Raw genomic sequence first — 20,318 nt, 5'->3', positions numbered from 1 at the left:
TGTGATGAGAAATTTAAGTGGGAACTAAAAGTAAGAATCTACAGATTAGATGTCTGTAATGGATAGTTGTACCTTGGTCACCTTTGTCAAAGGATCTAACTTGGTGTTTGTGGTTGGAGGATCACATCATGGTTCTCCTGGCTTCCTCCTGGAGATTGCTTAAAGGAAGATTTTAAGATTATATTCTAGTGCCAGATTCTTAAACCTTCTCTCTCACTTCAAATCACCTCTTAGTTTTCATGCTCTGTATTAAGAAGTCTCCCTTCTTTCTCCCCTAGGGTCAGACTTATAGCTGCTCTCGTGATATTCACTGATGTCAGCATCCCCATTCACCTATGAATTCAGGTTGCCTAGAGCATGGCCATGTTGGGATCCAGTGCATGGAGGGTACATTTATATAAGAGGAGGATAGACTTTTTGTTGATTCTGGCCATCTGGTAACTCTTTCTGTCACTGTCTTTGCTCTTTTTTTAGGTGGGAGGACACACCATGCTCCCCATCCGCTGGATGCCCCCTGAAAGCATAATGTACCGGAAGTTCACCACAGAGAGTGATGTCTGGAGCTTCGGGGTTATTCTTTGGGAGATCTTTACCTATGGGAAGCAACCATGGTTCCAGCTTTCCAACACGGAGGTAACAAAGGGACAGGTCAGGACCTGTTGGGGGTGGAAGGGAAGACTGATGACAGGCATCTCAGAACATGGATTGCATATAGTATGCAGATAGGTGGGCTGTCAAGATAGCAAAGTGGATGCAAGCACAATCAGGAGGAAAAAAGCTTCCTAGTGAAGGAAAAATTGTAACTACAGAAAATGTGATATAACTGTCAAAAGAGTATGAAATCAGATAGCTAAATCGAGACAGGAGTCAGGGTTCTGTTTCTACATATAAAAAAAAAACCACCACAAATATTTCACTAAGAAAGAAAAAGAAAACAAAGAAAATCCGGGAGTTTTGCAATTATGCCTTCTTGTAGAAACATTTACTGATTAGTATATCTACAGAAGGAGGTTACCAAAGGCTTGAGCTACTTCAGGTACAGGGAAGTATAGGATCCTGAATTGACTGAAATGGCCAAATAAACACGATTATCAGTTATGTGTAAGTGTCCAAGAATAGAATAAACCAACTACAGCACAATGCTAAATGCTTATTACCATTTCATACTTATAATTTATGAGGACTTAACATGGTAGGACAGTAAATAATGCTTAGCTCTAGGCATTTTTCTAAGCAGCTTTGGAACAATAATTTAGTGATTTCCACAAAATTCCTCTTGAATTTGGGATAAAAGGAGATTGCTGTGGCATCTTGGTAGAGACTGGGTATCTTAGAGAACTAGACAAGGAGGTAGCTTGCGTTGTGGCCTCAGCAATTTCCTTTTTCCAAATGACACTGAGACAGGTCTCAGGTATGTATAGAACAGAGCCATGTTGCCCCAGGGATTCTGCACAATCCATAGACATATGGGTGGAGCTCCTACTGCAGCTGACCGATAGAAAATGCTAGCTGTTTTTGTACTTTTCTGTTTTCTTGGAAGTCATAAACACTAAGGCTTCTTTGAATTGAAATTTCATTTTAACACTCAAGAAAGTATCTTTTACTTAGAAGCGACATTCATTTCCTGTCTTTTATATCCTGACTATTGAAGTAACTTTTAAAGTCCAAAACTTAAGGATGTAGATGTGGCTCAGCAGGTAGAGCACTTAGCTAACATGGACAAAACTCTGAGCTTAATCTCCTGCACTATGGAAATCTGGCATGGTGACACACGTGTATAATCCCTGCACACAGAGGTAGTAGGATTGATTAGGGGTCCAAGGTCATCCTTTGCTACATGTAGGCTAAAGAACAGTCAAGATCACATGAGACCCTGCCTCAAACAAAACAAGGCATCTCTTTTTTCCATGTATTTATTCACATTGCATTCCAATCACAGCCCCTTCCCTCCTCTCTTCCCAGCCCCGCCCTCCCCTTCCCTCCCCCTTCCCTTTTCCTCAGAGAAGGGGACCCCTACCTATGCATCAAGTCTCATCAGATCTAAGCATATCCTCTCTCACTGAGGCCAGGCAAGGTAGCCCAGATAGAGGAAAGGGATCCAAAGGTAGGCAACAGTGTCTGAGTGGGGGGTCCGAGGTTCAGTCTGTGCATGCTCTTTGGTTGGTGGTTCATTCTGGATGAGCCCCAATGGGCTCAGGTGAGTAGGTCTTCTTGTAGTGTAATTGACACCTCTGGTACCCTTAATCCTTCCCCCTGAGTTGTCTACAAGATTTCATGAGCTCTGCCTAATGTCTGTTTTTTTGTTTTTGTTTTTGTTTTTTGTTTTTGTATCTATTTCCATTGGCTGCTGGATAAAGCCCCTCAGATGACAGTTGCACTAGTCTTATCAGAGTATCATTAATAGTGTCCGAGGTTGGCTCTCTCCAATGAGATGGGTCTCAAGTTGGGGCAGTCATTGATTGGCTATTCCCTTCGATCTCTGCTCTGTCTTTATCTCTGCACATCTTGTAGGCAGAACAAATTTTAGGTCAAAGGTTTCATGGTAGGTCGGTGTCCCCCTCCCTCCACTGGAAGTTCTACCTATCTGTAAAAGGTAGCCACTTCAGGCTTCATATCCCCTACTGCTAGGAGTCTCAGCTAGTGTCACCCCTATATCCTCCCAGGAGCCTCCTGCATCCTAAGACTCTGACTCATCCCAGAGACGCTCCCCAATCACCACTGATTTTTCCCCCTCTCTCCCAGTCCTCTCATCCCCATCTCTGCTTTCCCCACACCTGATTCCTACCCCTGCTCCCCTCTCAATCCCCTCTCCTACCCAGTTCTCTCTTTCTATCCCATTTCTAGTGTCTATTTTATTTTCCCTTCTGAATGAGATTCAAGAATCCTCCCCTGGGCTCTCCTTATTTCTTACCTTCTTTGTGTTTGTGAATTGTAGCATGATTGTCCTGTACTTTATGACTAATGTCCACTTATAAGTGAGTACCTGGATGTCTTTCTGGGTCTGAGTTACCTCACTCAGGATGATGTTTTCTAGTTCCACACATTTGACAAGGCATTTCTTTATATATAGTGATGTCTTATTATGCAGGTACTCAAAGAAATCTGAATTCATTTCCCAATGTAGAACAAATATTTTAGTGGACTTGAAGAAGGAAAGAGTGTATGTAGAAGCTATTGCTGTTGTGGGTTTTATTTAAATTGGAACTGTTTTCCTGAGGGATGGGACACATACATTTGCACATACAGATACATGCATGCAAATTTTTATGTATGCATGTATCTGTAAGTACAAATGTTTATACATGCATCTATGTAGAATCTCCATGGTATTTGGTTGCCAAAGAAAGAAAATATCATGGACAAGTGTGTCGATATCATTAGAATAATCTTTTTAAAACTCTTCTATCTCATATTATACCCCATCTGCCTTTTCCCCTCCCCCTTCCCACCTCAGCCTCTCGCTCCCAACTTCCTTCAGAAAAGAGCATGTCTCCCAGGGACATTAACCAAACATAGCCTAACAAGCTACAATACAACTGGGCACATACCTTCACATTAAGACTGGACAAGGCAAGCTAGTAGGAGGAACAGGGTCCCACAAGAAGGCAAAAGAGTCTGGGACAATCCCACTGTTAGGAATATCACAAGAACACCAGGTTACTCAGCCACAACATATATACCTAGGAAACTAGGAAACTTCATGGATAAGAAAGCTGGCTAGAGCAGCTAATGGGGTGCTTGTGGCCTCTTCTAAGATGGTATTGCAGGATCCTACTCTTGAAGACTAGCTTTCTTCTGTCAACCATGCCCCTTACCCTACCCATAGCAGCAGCTAAGCACTGGCAGTAACTGATGATTGGCTTAGCAGTGGAAGTTTATGGTCTGGATTGTTCTGCTATAGAGATGATACTGGATGCCTTTGATCTAAGCATAGGCAGAAGCTATTGCAGTTCGAAGTGAATCATTCTGCCTAAATGTGGAAGGAATAGAGGTGAGAATTGAGAGAGTTTTGAGACCAAATGGTAAACACAAGCACCTGGAGACTTATCACTTTGGCAATGAAATGACCCCAGTGTGCCATCACAGACTCCATGGTGAGTGTGAACAGAAGAGGGCTGGCACAGTGAAAGTATCCAGGTCAGAGTAATCTGAGATGCCCAGGAGAAAGCACTGTTCTGCAGGGGGTTGAGATAGAGGGGGTAAGGGAGCAGAAGATGATGAGAAGAAGAGAGGAAGAGAGGGGGTTCTTATCCACTGAATACATGCTAATAGGGAAGAGAAGGGAAACATTTGCTCAAATACCAGACTACACAAATCAGTGTTCTTTTAATCATCACAAACTATCTTCAAATGTGGAAGCTGAAGTTTGAGGCAACCTGCTTGAAATCACAGAGTGGTAAAGAGTTAGAGAGAAGTTAAAACATACGGGAAAACTACATATGCCATAAAGTAGCATCACTTTTTAACTTCTTGAGAAACCTCTATGCTTAGTTCAAGCATAGCCTGCAATGCCTGTAAGTATGTGTACACATGAGAGTGAGTGTGGTAGTTGGTTATGAAACTAGAAATGGGGTGGTGGGAAGAGAAAAGGAGGCATTAGAGAAACCTGGAGGAGGGACCATAGGACACATGAGAGCACAAAAGATGGTGAGGCAGGGATGGAGGTGAACAAAGTGGTATTGGAGAGAAGGGCAGAGAAGGGAGAGGATAAGAAAAATCAAATAAAGCCAAAATGCTATAGTGAAGCTTAATGCTGCATTTTCTAATTAGAAAAATAAAGTCTGATGTTCAAATTAAGGAAAAGATGGGAGAAATAGGGTCACACAGTGGGAATACATCCAAAGTACACTTCACTTGTATTAAAATGTCCTTATGTAACCTAATACTGTGTGGAATGGATTCATACCATTGGGAGAGTACATAATTGTTTTTAAATGTGTCTGGATTTGGGGTACAGATAAGTCGTACAAAAATTGCCTACTCTTGAGGCCCTGGGTTCAGTTCTTAGCATTTCAAAGAAAATGTCTTTGAGGAGTTGAAATGGAGCTGCAAAGAACATACATGACCCCCCTTCACTTGGCAGCCATCCTTGTAGTAACAGTGAACTTTTTATTCTTGAATTTGGTCCTTCTGGAACTCCTTGCCCTTACAGACAAGGATGCTGATAATCCCTGAGGGTAACTAACTTGCACTGGCTGGCCATCCAAGCAGTGGTGAATCTAGCAGTTCACAAAGAACTATGAGCAACTGAGGAAAACTGGGAACAGAAAGGGTGGTCTTTCCCAGGGAAGACCACAAACTGGTTGCCAATGGTCCCACTTTTAAGTAATGTTATATGAACTGAGCAGATTATGTTTAGAGATATATAATATATACATATATGCATACTATAAGAAAGGAGGAAAGAGAGGAAGGAAGAAAGGAAGAAGAAAGAAAGAAAGAAAGAAAGAAAGAAAGAAAGAAAGGAAGGAAGGGAGAGAGAGAGGGAGAGAGGGAGGGAGGGAGGGAGGGAGGGAGGGAGGAAGGAAGGAAGGAAGGAAGGAAGGATGGATAATTCAATGAAAGAAGAAACTACGAGTTTGAATGAGATTTGGGGAGGGATAGATGGGAGTTTTGGAGGAAGAAGAGGGAAGAGAGAAATGTTGTAAGTATAGTATAATCTCAAAAATAATGTTAAAAATGTAAATCAATAGAATACTAAAAAATTTGAAAGTAAACAAGACAGACAATTTATTGCAAAAAGGAAGGTAAACCTTGCTTAGAAAGGGGTCCTATGCTCAGAGGCATGTAGGATGGTTTGTACAGAGGCCGTGGCTGGGAGAAGAACTTGATATCAGTGGAAACCAGTGGCTGAGGGATGGATCAGCTGGTTGCTTTAACAGCGCAGGGACTGGAGTTCAGATCCACAGAACCCATACATACAGCCCTAAGCAGGTGTGGCAGCTGCCTGAAATCTAAACACTGGGAAGGCAGGGACAGCTGGCTAGAGGAGAAGCTGAAACAAGTGAGGTCCAGGTTTAAAGAAAGATTCTGCCTCAATAAAGACTGGTATTCAAGCAAGGAAAATACTCAGCTTCAACTGTGGGCTTCCACAGTCATGTATATACACATACTTGGCCATCTACCCACGTATGTGAACCCATGCAAACATGTGTGAACACACACATAACATATACATTCACAACTAAATGAAAGTAAATGGGAATTAACAGGAGACAGGTAGGTAGAGAGCAGACAGGCAGAACTCTATAAGGGTTTTTCAAAATCACAGAGGCCATGAGGTAGAGGAATGATAGTCAGGACCCAATTTCTACAACAAGGTGAAAGAGAGATGTAACCCAGGCAGTCCACATGGCAACTAGGATTGCAGAACTTTGAAGCAAATGGGAAGGATGGCTATGTGGATTCAGGGTCCGTGTGCCCTGGCCCAGCAGGTCCAGCACGAAGAGCAGCAGTAAGTAAGATCCACCCTACACTGCTCATCACCTCTGTACCCCCTGCTCAGGTGGAGAAGAAAACCAAGGCTATTCTCTAACCAGACTTCTGCCTGTGTGTGTTCTGCCTGGGCTGAAGCTGTTCTATGAGAAAAGCTCACATCTTGGGCTAGGCAGAAGTCCCAGGACCAAGGATGGGCTTTGAATAAACTTCTGGATATAACGTCTTTCATTCTTGCTCTTTCAGGTCATTGAATGCATCACCCAAGGCCGTGTCTTGGAGAGACCCAGAGTCTGCCCTAAAGAAGTGTATGATGTCATGCTGGGGTGCTGGCAGAGGGAACCACAGCAGCGGCTGAATATTAAGGAGATCTACAAAATCCTCCATGCTTTGGGGAAGGCCACCCCGATCTACCTGGACATTCTTGGCTAGTGGTGACTGGTGGCCAAGCATTTATACTCTGTTGCCTCCTCTCTCCCTGCTTCCTTTCCTCTTTTTCCTCATCTCAACTCCTTTCTTCCATTTTTGACGGAAACGAACATCTTCATATAAACTCAAGTGCCTGCTACACATACAACACTGAATTTAAACAAAACAAAACAAAAGAAAACAAAAAAAACCAAACAAACAAAAAGAAAAAACAAAAGAAAGAAACCCTGTAAGGCAGTTTGACATATATATTTATATATATATATAACTATCTATCTATCTATATCTACAGAGAATTACCTTCTCTAATACACAGAGAAGCTGCTGATACAGAAAACAGTAAGACATTAATAACTGAGAAAAAATTAAGTATTATTATTAACACAAATGAAATTCCCTTGACTTAAGCTGTGGCCCGTGCTTTTTTCAGGTCTGGCTTTTCGGAGATCTTAGTCTTGACCCAGCAGAGAGAGAGGCTGGGAAGAGGCGGGGTGGCGCACGATCTTCAGTGCGCAAGCGTGACCCATTGAAGGTGTCTGGCAATGAAACAATTCTGAAGTCCAAGCCCTTCGGAATCATCTCTGGTTTGCCTTTACCTTTGCCTCTACTCTTCCCCCTTTCCGCCTCTTTGGGACAATTTTCTAATTTGTCCATTCTATAAAGTATATAGTCCTGATGCTTTTTGGAAATCAATGATGACACCTACGGGTAAATACTGAACAAATACCAACACCAGACCACACAAAGCCATCCATGGTCGAGTAACCACCGAACAAGAAAGGGCAGAGGACTCCGGGGAGAGCAAACCCCACCTTTCCAGATGTAAATCTCGCTCACGATCCTTACTAGGTTTGAAGAGTTTCATCCTCTGAACTTGAAGAACTGGACTTGGTGGATTAAAGAACCTAGAAAGTAAGTACAGCCGAAGTCTAATCCTACCAAGGCACTGCCGCTCATCTTCCCATCTCTGGGAGGACTCTTGGCCTGTCCTTTCGTTTTCAGGCCCTTGGGGAGCTTGGAGGTTTAGTATCCACCTTCTCTGCTGCCATCCGCTAATGTGGACACAGCAGGCTTCAGGGCTCTGATAGCAAGAGACTTAGTTCCTCCCAGGTCCTAATTAGGCATCTCCCTTGGGTTGTATTTCTTATCTTGCTTCGCCCCTATACTGAGGTTCTATCAAATCCTGGGTAAACCGCACTGACAGGGAAGAAATCCAGGTGAGAACCCAAGGCACGTGCATTTCAAGGAGCCAGGCACTGGCACTGGCAAAAGCCAGCAGAGAAGAATCTACTTGGCACCTGTGCTGAGCCCTTGCCATTCTCCTCACGTTTTCAGCCCTTGGAAGGATTGATGCATCTGCCTTTGAGCTGTTGTGAAAAGGCAGAGACTGAGAAATCGCTTTGTGGGCTGGGTGTCGGGGGAGGGGCTGCGGCTTCTCTGGAAGATGTCCAACGAGTGGCCTGTGCCGCAGGCTTGGCATCTTAATGAGGACCAAGCTCTGACCCGGAATGAGAGAGAATGAAGCGTCTCGACTGGGACCAGTCCCCTGGGTCCCAGCGCCAGGGGAATCACTGCCTTCCCCACTGTGCACTGGAGGACTGCAAAAGTGAAGCTCTCACACACAACAATGAACCGCTCCAGGGAGCCAAGAGCTTGGCTGCACAGACAGGTCTTGCTGGGGAAAGAGGGTTGTGCTCTCCCTAGGGTACCTGTCTCTCCACCTCATCCCAAGCACAGAGCTACCTAACAGACTGACTGTTTTCTATCAGAAGCTCCCAGGAGCTGCTGACTAACCCCTCTCCTTGCCAGCTGCAGGAAGTCTACAGCCTGGACACCCTGACCAGTGAAGGCAGCTGAAGTTTGAGCAACTCTGTGGCCTGTTTAGAACTGGATTATGTGGTTGTGGATTTACTTTATTTTTTTAAAGACCAACACATGTTTTTATTCAATAGAAAAGAGCTGTGCTCCGATTGTAGCCATGGTTGGGATTCAGGGATCAGCAGGCTGCTCAGCTGGACTGGGGAGGGTGCTGGGCTAACTGGGATTTCAGAGTGGAACTTCTTACTGTACTAGATATCTGGCCCCTGAGTAGGGGAAAGCTCTTTGGATTGGTCCCTTCTTCAAAAGCACCCTTTGCTATCCTATGGTAATTACTCCTCTTATTACTTCTTGAATTGGTCCACCACCTGAGGCTTTCAGCCTCTACTAGAGAGGTGTCTGCTGGGTGGAAGTTTCCATTCAGGTTTTAATCTGAAAAGCTGGATAACTAGAGGGGAAGCATTCAGGCAGGGGCCTAGAGGGGCCTGTGGGGAATCTGTTGTCCAGTTAAAAGTGATGTTCCAAGATCTAACCTTTCCCAAAACAGTCTCTTAAGGCTTTCTGGTTTCGAAAGAAGTGGATAACTGAAGGCATTTATAGCCCTAGTGGGACAGTTAGGAGAAAAGACAAGACTGAACTTGCTCAGGTGTCCTTTGTTAGTTCCATGAACATCCGCATTGGCATCAGGGTTACCTTCTCTCTGTGTCCTCCATTATTAGCTGCCTGAGTAATAGAAGGAGAGAGAGGGCAGTGGAGATAGGAGGAGTGCAGAATGGGCCCAACCTTCTTACTCTCCTGGCATCCTCTCTGTGTAGAGTGGACTTTATATGTGAACCTTGGAAGGTGGAGAGAAAGGGTCTGAGGTGCTTTGGAGGGTAAGGAATGGAGAACAGGCTTTGGATAGTGAAGTGTATTCTAGTGCTCAGGGGTGTGCAGGGTGTCTCACTCCTTGCCACTCTCTTCACTGTGTCCTGTTTTCCTTATGTGTCCTCATTCTATTCTAGATCTGAGTTCTCAGCTTCTATCAGCATGGGGTCACCCTATCACTTGTTTTCTGAGGATCACTCTGGAATACCTAGGAAAGCCTCCTTTGGCCTCACGTGGGTTGAAAGCAGTGGTCTGTGAGGACATACTGTACTTAGGGTGGGATTGGTTACAGTGCATTGATCCTCTTCTTCACATTTGTCACAACATGTGAAAGGTCTAAAGTGTCTCAGACTATTTTAGGCCAGGGTGGGGGAGCATTTTGTCTCATTTTCTACCCCAGCTTTCTCCTAGACTGGAAAATTGTTATCAGTAGTTTATTTATGTATTTATTTATTTATTTATTTTTTAAAGAATCTAATATGCTCCGGTGAGTCAAGAATTAACATCCCATCAGCCCATGGAGCCTCTGCCAACTGTTCCATCCTCCTTTCTACATAAACACATCGACACCTTCCAAAAGCATGCTACATTAACTTGGTACTTAGCTTAAAGTCAACCCTATTACGAATGCTCATGAATTTTCCAGACACCCCATGCTTAACTCTGTGCCCTGTTACTGTCACCTGGACCCACCCTGAAGTGACAAAGAGTGACTTGAATGTCCACTATATAACAGGGTGTCATGGACAAGGATCCTCTTAGTTATTTGCTTTGAATGTGAACTTGATGGTCCTTTCTGATACATCTCTGAAGTGTGAGTGGTTGTCTGGGTAACTAAGCCTTCTCTAGTCAACACACAAAGGATTTTGGGCTTCCTCCACTCAGCAGATCATGCACAAGTTATTCTCAGAGAAAACTTTTCCTTGGAGATGAAGATCCTCCATTTTTCTGGGTTTTAACTGAACTGTGCTGTTCATCTCTGGTGACACACTAGTGCAGTACTTCTGGTGCTAAATACTACAGAAGCCAATCCTCACAGAAGAGTTTCAATACAGAAGCGAGAGTGAACCAACTGTACTGGAAGAACACAGCATACATCAGAAAGGCCACTGAGAAACCCTGCCTTAGTGCTTGGATACTCATGGGATTTGGGCTAAATCAGCATCTCTTAGATTATCAGTTTTCCCACACAAGATATATGACATTAGAATAGTTGCATCCTTAGGGTCCATTTCCATTTGAAAGGCTAAATTTGAGTCCCATCTACTTCTTTATTCTAAGCTTGTTTGCTAGAAATGAGAGATGAAGTGAAAAATAGGGAGGGAAAGGAAGAAAGGTTACTGTTGACAAAACCTAAGCATAATTAGTGCCTGGTATGTGTGAGGGACACTAGATCCAAGCACGCAAGTCAAGACATTAACATTTGTATTCTTCAAGAGAAACCATCCTTCTCTTCTAGTCATCTTCCCCACTTCACATGTCCACATTGGCAGAAGCTGGTCTGCCATATGGAGATAGTCCCGCCCACCTCCCATGCAGGGTCAGTAGTAATCTGAACCCTGGGTCAGAAACCAAGAGATTTTGTTGATGTACTTGCTTTTCCTGAGCTCGTTTACATTCAAGAATAGTCTCATGGCATATCTGCTTCCCTTTTCTGAACCAAACAACAACAGTATCATCTCTACACTCACCCGAGACTTTTAATCTTTGCAATACTTTGCTTAGTAGGGAGCATAAAATATTTGTGGATGATCAGTCAATGGACTCACATTTCAACAGTCCTGCTAGTTACCATCAAGCATCTCTGTCGTGTCTAGTGTCTGCATTGGATGGGCAGCAGCTTGCTAAAATATACAAGGTGTTTACCTTAGAGCAAAAAATGTCAGCTTGAGCTCAGATCTTGTGGCATGTAGTCCTTCACTATGATTTTATTTTTTTTTCAAGATTCACCTTACTTTGTACCAAATAAATTGTTTCAACCAATACTTAATAGGGCTGGAAGGGTTAACTTCAAGCTTGGGCATCATTCTTAAAACACCAGTTTGGACTTCAGAACCTATTTTGGGATTGCTTGAACCACAAGGAAAACTTCCCTTTCAGCTCTAGCCATATCATGTACTCTTTCTATCCATTGGATGGTCATAGTTCAAGAGAAGTCCCCCTGGAATCAGCAAATCAGTTTCAGTTTGGGATTCTCTTGGCACCTTATGTTTCTCCTGGATGAGAACTGTAGAGGTGGACTGGCCTCAGAACTATTGAGAAAGATCCCAAACTGTTATCTTATAAAGCTTGATGATCTGCTTTTCCCTACATTAAACTATATTGACAGTAGCATCTGAGTTTCTCAACATCACCATTCCTGGTATTTGATAACACACCACGCAGAAACCCATTCTACTTACATTTTTGTTTGGGACTTGGTATTGAAGGTACAAGCACTTCAGATGAAATCTCTCCTAGGAGGGCCATAGCAGAGAGAATCTGAGAGGATATTAATTGACCACTCTTTCTGATAGGTACTGGTGATGATGGTGGAGGTGGTGACTTTTTGTGTGAACAGACTGGGTATTAGGCATCTTACTCTGCACCAGGCTATCCGACCCAGGGCCCTGTGTCTTGGTTTCTGACAAGGTTTCTGTTTGGTACATTCTCTTTAAGCACATGAGTGTGTGTGTGTGTGTGTGTGTGTGTGTGTGTGTGTGTGTGTGTGTGTGTGTTTATGTGTGCATGCACAACAAGTTTGTCATGTACAAACAGAGGCACCTTTCTGTGGAGATATAGGCTCTGCCCAAAAGAACTTGGAATATATTTTCTCTTGTTTTCTTTCTTGTTAGCAGTATTAAATTGTTATTATCATGGGCTTTATTATGATATTTAAAAATATGTGAGTACTTGGAATTCATCTCCAAAGTCATAAAATTCACATTGCCCTTCCTGTGGGCAGCTAGGTTCCAACTTTAAAACAAGGCCTGATTTGATATTTGCCCTAAGAATGATGTCTTAAACCAGTAAAATCAGTAATCAGTTTTCTTTTTCTTTTTTTTTTTTAAGGTAAAAGACTAAATTCTATTAACTTTGTCCCCTATCCATCCAGGAATATATTGGAGCATCAAGGTCTAAGCTCAGAGCTCTCAAGAGATTTATAGTCCATAAAGTAGATGTTTCTAATAGAAGGTGGATTGAGCTAATACAGAAGACAAGGGTCCTGCTGAGCTCTTCCTCCTGAGGAGCTTGCAGGCATTTAGGCATTGCTTTCATTTAGTATCTCTGAGATGATTCAGTCTCTTCTCATTTAAGGCTGTCAGGAATTTCGACTTCTTGTCGGCAGGGATGAAGGTAGCCTGAGAGCCCAGCTACGCTCACTCTGTGTAGTCTAGCATCCTTTGGATGCAGCACTTCTCAAAGGACTGTAAAAATCACATGCTCAACTCCAAGTCTGGTATTTATGATTTCATTTAAGAAGCATTCATGGGAGTGATACTTTAAAAAGAAAGTTTATATTCTGTGAAGTAGCATGGCCTACTCAGTTCCTCCCAGTGGGGATTAGTCCCTCATCCGTGTCTGTTTCAGAGTTGCCTGACACCTGCCTGCTGCCCTTGAATCTATTCCTGGAGAGGAAGAGTCAGCCTGGTCCAAATAGCATGACTTCTGCTGCCCGAAGGAGAGGAGTATATTTCAGGAAAGATTTTCTTCTCTGTGATTTTTCACTTTCCCCTTTCCCTTGGTTCACATTCTATGACTTCCATGGGACAGAAGAGCTGGCTTCTTAAAGTCTGTGGAAGTCTTAATACAAGGTGAATCCCAGGACCACAAACAGTTTGGACTTCAAACAGTGAGAAAATTGGCACTGAATGATTCGGCACACAAAGCAGAAAACTTTCATTTCCTGCAGGCAGGAGGAATTGACTGTTATATTAAGACTTCTAAAGGATCCCTGCCCTGGAGTAATTTCAGTGCTGTCAGACAATGTTGACATCTAGATTAACCTCTGTGCACTAAATTTGACTGCACAGCTCATTGAGATGCATGTGGCGTGTCCCTGTAAATCCCATCTGAAACCCTTGGTGGCCCACCCGAAACAACTCCCTCTCCTGTCTCCACCTACTGATCTCACGGTCCATGAACTTTTAGCCTACTGGAGCAAAGGCACTGTGACTGGGGTCCAACACCCAGAATGGGAGCTTTGACCTTCCTGTGAGCATGAGAGAGTCTTGAGCCAAATCTGCTGCTCGGTCAGAGTGACAATGTTTATCACTGTATTGACACCCTGCCCCCAAGGAGGAGACTGCAAATCAAAGCATGAAAGCCACTCCACTGAGGACAAACTGTTTTACAGCAGATGTCAAAGTGAAATGGTCTTCAAAGGAGCTAAGACTCAGCGTAGGTTCATCTGTATACCTCCAGTCTTCCAGGGTTTCAAGAGTACAGCAGATGCAGCAAGGTCATGACTGTAGATAAGGTGGGTGGGGTCTGATGGCTAAAAGAGCTGCTCCTCTATACACGTGTTTTCTCTAGTCCTTCCAAGAAAGGTAACCCTGACATCTACTTCCCTGGCTGGGATAAAGGATACAGCAACTCTCTAATGCTTTGGCCCTTTAATACAGTTCCTCATGTTGTGGCATAAAATTATTTCATTGCTACTTCATAACTCATTTTGCCACCATTACCAATCATACTAGAAACATGCAGGATGGTCTTAGGTGACCCCTGTCAAAAGGTTATTCAACCCCCAGGGGAGTTGCAGCCCACAGGTTGAGAACAGCTGCTCTAAGCACTAGTTCATGGACGTTCTTTGTAGGATGAGATGCCATACTGAGATCGCATAGGCAGATGAAATCTCTTAGTCAAGATGGCAAGCATCAAAAAAAAAAGTACATACGTGCATCTCATGCATCAAAAGAGACCCCCAGCTTGGCTCCAGCTACCCCCACACTCTTAAAAGCTACTCAATATAATCCCAGATATTAAAAAAAAAAACCTCAGGATTTTTGAATGATCTGCCCAAGTCTGAAGAACAAATTCCCTTGCATAGTTCTCGAAACTGATTCTCTTTCAAATTATTTTTCCATCTTTGCTTGTTTGGTGTAAGTGGTAGGAATCTCTTTGTATATTCTTAGATATTTCTTTAAGAGAATTGAAAGTTTTTAGCCAAGGACATTGTGTTTATTGACTGAGAAAATAGATTTCTGGGCTGAGTATTACAGCAGTTACACAGGGGCAATTTTGATGACTTTATTTAAAAGCAATTATCAGAGTTGCATTCTTTCTAGATCCTCATGCTGATATAGAACAAATCATATTTGCCCTTTTGTTATTTATTATGTTTATTTACTTTTGCATATAAGTAAGCACATATGTGTATGCCAATTCCTGGGTAATTCTATTGCCTACAGACTACAGTGCCCCATTTGTAGAGCTTTCATGGGTCTAAGTGTGTCTGTGCAAATGAGTGCCCCACACATTTGGTTTCCTCACTGTTCCTCATTATTTGTATTAGGAGCACAGAGCCTATGACTTTCTGCACTGTAAGTTATTTACAAAGTTGAGGATCCTTTGATGGAGGAAAAAAAACCCACGTTTCTCACAATTTTTATATATAAAGGCAGGACTCTTCCCCATTGGTTTTCAAAGTACAAAACCAGACTAAGTCCTGATTCTCTTTTTCTGTAATTAAGGGGAAAGGGGTAGCAGATTCATCATAAATATTTGTTTGAAGATAAATGTGAACTAGTGTGAGGAGATTTTTGACCCAACCATGGATATATAATTCCAGTGTTCTGATTGAACATGAAGTCCTTGGGACACAAGACTCTAGCTGGATTAGAAACTAGGAGGTTGGGATATAGGGAACTTGGCTGGATAAAAGAAAGTCATCAGCACTTAACTGAGAGTAGGCAAACAAGTTGTAGGTTGTGCTCTTTATCAAACAGCAGTGATGGGAAAGGCCACTCAGTTTTAATCCATTGCTCAGATTAGTTACCAAGAAAGTATATCATATCAAGTACTGCCTGAGTGCACATTTGCAGAATTCCTACTCCAAAGGGCCAGGGTTGTTACAATATGTTCAGTTTTTCACTTCCAGCTCTCTCTGACAAATCCTTTCTGCCCCCAGCTCTCTATCCTACCTCTTCTAGGCCAGGCTCTATTCTCTAAAAAGCATAGGAAAGTCTGAGTGGCTCCTCTTTTTAGCCTGAGCCTGTTGTGGTTTAGTCTGGGTTTCTGCAGAAAGAAACAAAACAAACTGCTCTCCCAGCTGCCCATCAGTCTCTTTCCATCTCCTTAGACCAAATGATTAGCACCTCATTAGCGCCCCATCAGTTTGTTTTTGCACAGGAGACTCTGGTACAACAGGCCTATTATAAGGCCCCCAGCCTGTCCTTTTGAAGTTGTCTCATCCTTTTGACTTGGTTATGAAAGGCAAGCCTTCCTTTAAATGTGTTTTCTTTCACATTTCTTTCTGGTTTCCTAGCTTCTGAATATCCCGGAAAATGATAAAGTACAGTTTTGCCTTTTGTTTTTGTTTTTTGTTTTTTTTTTTCTAGTCTACTCTGAACAGGGGCATGTCTTTTCATGTGGACCAAGAGCTCTCTGTGTTATCCAAGGTTTACCCACTCTTGGGACAGTTAAAAGAGTAAATCAGAGTTGGTAGAAGTGGTCTTTACTTCAATGGTACTAGAAAGGTTTGCATCTTAAGACTTATTGAACATGCTATGGAATGGTGATGGAGAAGGCAGTTAACTTTAAGAGCCAGGAGGTCAAACCTCCTTTTCTACAAATCATTTCATAGCAACAGCAATTTGATTCTGCCAGCAATGGTACTTACAGACCCAAATAGTCACATCCACTAGTCAAATTAAACTACCTCACACATCCACTTATTAAAAAAAAACAAAAACAAAAGCAAAATCAAACAAATGAATAATCTCTTTCTTCCAGAGGATGGAGACAAGCTCAGAAACTAGGAGCACTGGCTTCAGTTCCAGATGACCTGGGTGTGATTCCCAGGACTCACAAAGAAGATCACTGCCATCTGTAAATCTAGTTCCAGGAGATCTGACAACTTCTTCTGATCTCCACAGCCATCAGGCGTGGAAGAGGCAAACATACAGGCAAACCTGTCACACACATTAAAAACTGTCATTTCTCCCTTGTATCTCTAGAGAGTACAAAAGTGGTTTGGGGGAGGGGACAGGGGTTTGCTTCGTTTCCCAAAGGGCTGTTTGTTTGTTTGTTTGCATTTCCTTAGGAACGAGTTGATGGACTACTTTAATGGCTATCAGTGGGGACATGGCAAGACAGATGGAAACTGAGGGAGCAAAGGCACTAGAAGGTAGCCATCTTGTGAGCTTTTATTTCTTTCTGATCAGCCTCTTTCTCTGTAAATGCTCTGCTAAAGAGTCTCAGGAGATGATCATGAGTGATAGAGTCAGGCCTTGGTGGTGTCCCCAAGTCTCTATGGTAGGAAAAGCCCACTCCTTGGGCAGAGAGTGCTGCTCCTGGTATTGGGAATTTTGAGTTGTGTTGTGTTTGAGGGAAACTTTCCTTTTTCCTTCCCATGTCTGCTGTCTGCTCTCTAGAGTTAGTCATTAACATTTTCCTACTTTAAATAACCATTGTATATACTGTAATGGAAAAATATCTTGTATTTGTACCAGAAGAAAGGGATATTTTTCCCACTTAGAAGGGATGATTGCTATATTTCATTTTCTGGCATGGAATGCTGAACATCTTGAAGCCAAATAGCATCTCTTCCGCTTCAACTCTTTACCACTAATTGCTGCTTCAAAGATGGTTTGTAGATTTTAGAATAATACCTGGTAAAGTAAGACTGCATGATGCTTCCTCCTTAAACTGAGTGTTAAGACAATCTTGCAGGGAGCATGGAAGTGCTAATGATCTTGAAGCTTTCTAGGGACTGTGGTCCACACAAGGAGAAGACAGGGATAGTCAAAATATAGAGAAAACTATCCTTGTGATGACCAAATGTCAGACCTCATTTTCAATGACCCCAGAGCACAACAGAGTTGGTTACAGAGGGACTCTTGCTGAGGAACATGTCTGGCTGAGAATGAAACCCTAGACAATAAATCTGGAGGCAAGATTGCCAAGGTTACAGCAGTGAAGTCATTTACAGTCCCTAAAAATGTCCCAGGTGTTTGTGATGCCAAGTACTGTTTTAAGTTCTTTACTATGAAAGCTACTTGGAAAGTGAAATCTTTCAAATGTTATTTCCCTTCAATTTCCAAGTAGCCATCCGGTGTGATATGTCTGACAAAATGTTGTCTGTATGCTGTAACAGGATTTTGACCACTCTTGAGAGAAAGCAGAATAAAGCCGAGCACTGAGAATCCTGAGAAACTCATAAATGTTTCAGTCAAGTTCAGAAGATCACAGCTTCTTTTTTCTTTTGACCTTGGGCTCAGTGTTTGTTTTTCTGATACAATAAAACAGCACCCGTGTTCGAGACCTCAATCTGAGCAACTTTTCCCCTGCCGTTGTCTGCCAGGAAGAAAGCAACCCAGCTTCTTTGCGTTGAGAATCCAAATTGGGATATGCTTGTAAATTGTGGTGTGAAATTGCAGAAGGCAAACGAGTTCAGGGTGATGTTTCCTAATTCTCTCTGATAATCTTGCGGACATGAGCTCTTCCAACCATTGCTAAGGCATGCTTGGAACAAGTAGTTTCATGGTGTTCCTTCCTATGGACATGACTGATAAATTAAGGATCACAGAGGTATCATTTGGGAAGTAAATTTCAGACTATGGAAAGTTTGAGCTGACATACTAACAGGAACAGTAAGAACTAACTTTAAAACTTGTTTTCATCCCCTTCTCTGAATGTTTAGCCTTTTTTTGGGAGGGGGCATTGGAATATTTCCTTTGCAAGGCTTGCAAAGATTGATTATAGTTCATGTCTATAGTTCATGTGCTATTTTGACAGGAGACAGCCCTGTACTATTCAGCAAAGAAATGCAAAATACATTCTATTTTCAAGATGAGTTTTATTTTGTGGTGTGTGTGTGTATGTGTGTGTGTGTGTGTGTGTGTGTGTGTGTGTGTGTGTGTGTGTGCTTGTGTGTGTTGGAAAGCTGTTGTTTATGCATTTGGATTTTTATTCAAGCACAGTAAAAGCTCTGCTTAGTTTCTTAGGATGTGACAATAAATTAGGGCTAGAAAGGAATAAAGGCCCATGTTTCAGAACAAGGTTAAACAGTCCCCAAATATTTCCTTCTAAAATTTTCAGTCCTAGCAGATCAAATCAACCTCATATTTATTATTGATACCAGTACAAAAAAAGTTTGCACAGCATCTGCAGACCCTAACATTCTACATGTCTGTGGTCCTTCTTTCTGAAGGAATGGAATCTTTAATTCATGCCAGGAACTTTGCCAACAGGGCTGAATAATGAGGCAGCTTAGACAGTTTAGAGCAACCTACCCCATGTAGATTTTGGCAAGGCCTTAATTCTTTCTCACGGGTATTAAGGTTGCTTCAGAGCTATTTTTTGCTTTAAATGATATTTAAAGAAGAGAATTTTGGAATACAGTTTGAGACATTTCAGCTAATGTCAGCCTCTGTAAAAGACGATTTAGTTTCACAGGTAGCTTTTGGTTTTGCCCATCCCAGAAGTGTAAATTCTACTTTGACTAAGCTATATGTTTTCAGCACCAGGAACAGCGATCACTTCCCTCATCTGGGGTCTACTCTCAAAATTAGATTTCCAGACAGGGAAGAACAGACTTTCCCATCATTTCCTATCCACAGAGCCTCAACTTGGAAAGGTTTACTCTTAAATTTAGGTGCTTGTATATTTAATTTTTTCACAATTTAAGAGTTACCCGCTCTAGTTGGTGATGTGAAACTTGGAGAGTGGAGCCAACATTATTCAGAGCATCAGACAACTTGTGTTAAGTAATGTCATGAGCAAATTTCACACGAGTTTAGGCTGTATACAGTCATAAGGACAACCCATGTTTAGAAACATCTTTGAATAACAGAATTAAGCACCAATGTATAATCTGAAGCAAACCTACTCTTATTTATTACACCCAGGAGGGGAAACAACCCATATGGAGAAACAGAGGCCACAAGACTTTTAACTTATTTTTCTTTGAGTTATTTCACAAAACGTCAATTCATGAACCATGTTTCGACATCCAGAAATAGCTTTTATTCTCTCCCAAGCCTGGTGAGGCTGTTTCTGCTATGTTTTTGACCCGCTTAAAAAATATAGACTGCCACAGTCAGATTTCTCAGCACAGAGATGGTAAAGACACTGAGATATTATTGATGGGAATGCTTTGGGACAGGAATCTCTTTTCTATTAGGCACCCTTGATTTTCATACTCCTTTAAGGAATACTGCTCATTGACAATCACTTTTTAAAAATATGCATAGTGTTCACAATCTATAAGGCAATGGATGATTGGTTGCAGGCAGAGGCAGTAAATTACAGTGGTAGAGATGAAGTTATGAGCTTTGAGGACAAATAAAGGCCTAATAATGCTGTCACTAGACATGTTGGAAACTCATAGAAGAATACTACTTTGAATCTTGGCATCCAGTTTTTAACCTTGAGTGCTGTTCAACAGCTGTCTTTGCCTTAAACAATCATGGTAAGATTGGAAATAGATCCTCTTGGCTTTCTCCAGACCAGTCCAAAATGGACACTGGGGAAATGAGAGCAACAGAAGCACATGTCACTATGCTTTGTGATCGTCCAGTTTTCCTATAGCACAAAAATTCATAGGTATCACCTAAGAGGCAGTG

General features: G+C 42.3%; 1 protein-coding gene across 10 annotated transcripts in view; it reads left to right on the top strand.

The window, feature by feature from the left end:
* The window catches only part of Ntrk3 (neurotrophic tyrosine kinase, receptor, type 3), a 401,049-nt gene extending 381,609 nt beyond the window's left edge, over window positions 1–19,440 (top strand). For 3 of the 10 annotated variants that reach the window (XM_011250816.3, XM_011250817.3, XM_006540691.4), the window contains 2 exons: window positions 475–633; window positions 6,682–18,547. In XM_011250816.3, the coding sequence (XP_011249118.1) occupies window positions 475–633; window positions 6,682–6,867 (345 nt within the window). In that variant the 3' untranslated portion in view covers window positions 6,868–18,547. Of the gene's footprint in view, window positions 1–474; window positions 634–6,681 lie in introns of all 10 variants that reach the window. The other 7 variants (XR_001785488.2, XR_001785487.2, XR_001785486.2 and 4 more) reach the window with 7 other exon arrangements.
* Window positions 19,441–20,318: the final 878 nt, after the last annotated feature.

This window comes from Mus musculus, chromosome 7, assembly GCF_000001635.26.
Source record: "Mus musculus strain C57BL/6J chromosome 7, GRCm38.p6 C57BL/6J".
Lineage (NCBI taxonomy): Eukaryota > Metazoa > Chordata > Mammalia > Rodentia > Muridae > Mus > Mus musculus.
This window is presented reverse-complemented; position numbering and strand designations above follow the sequence as displayed.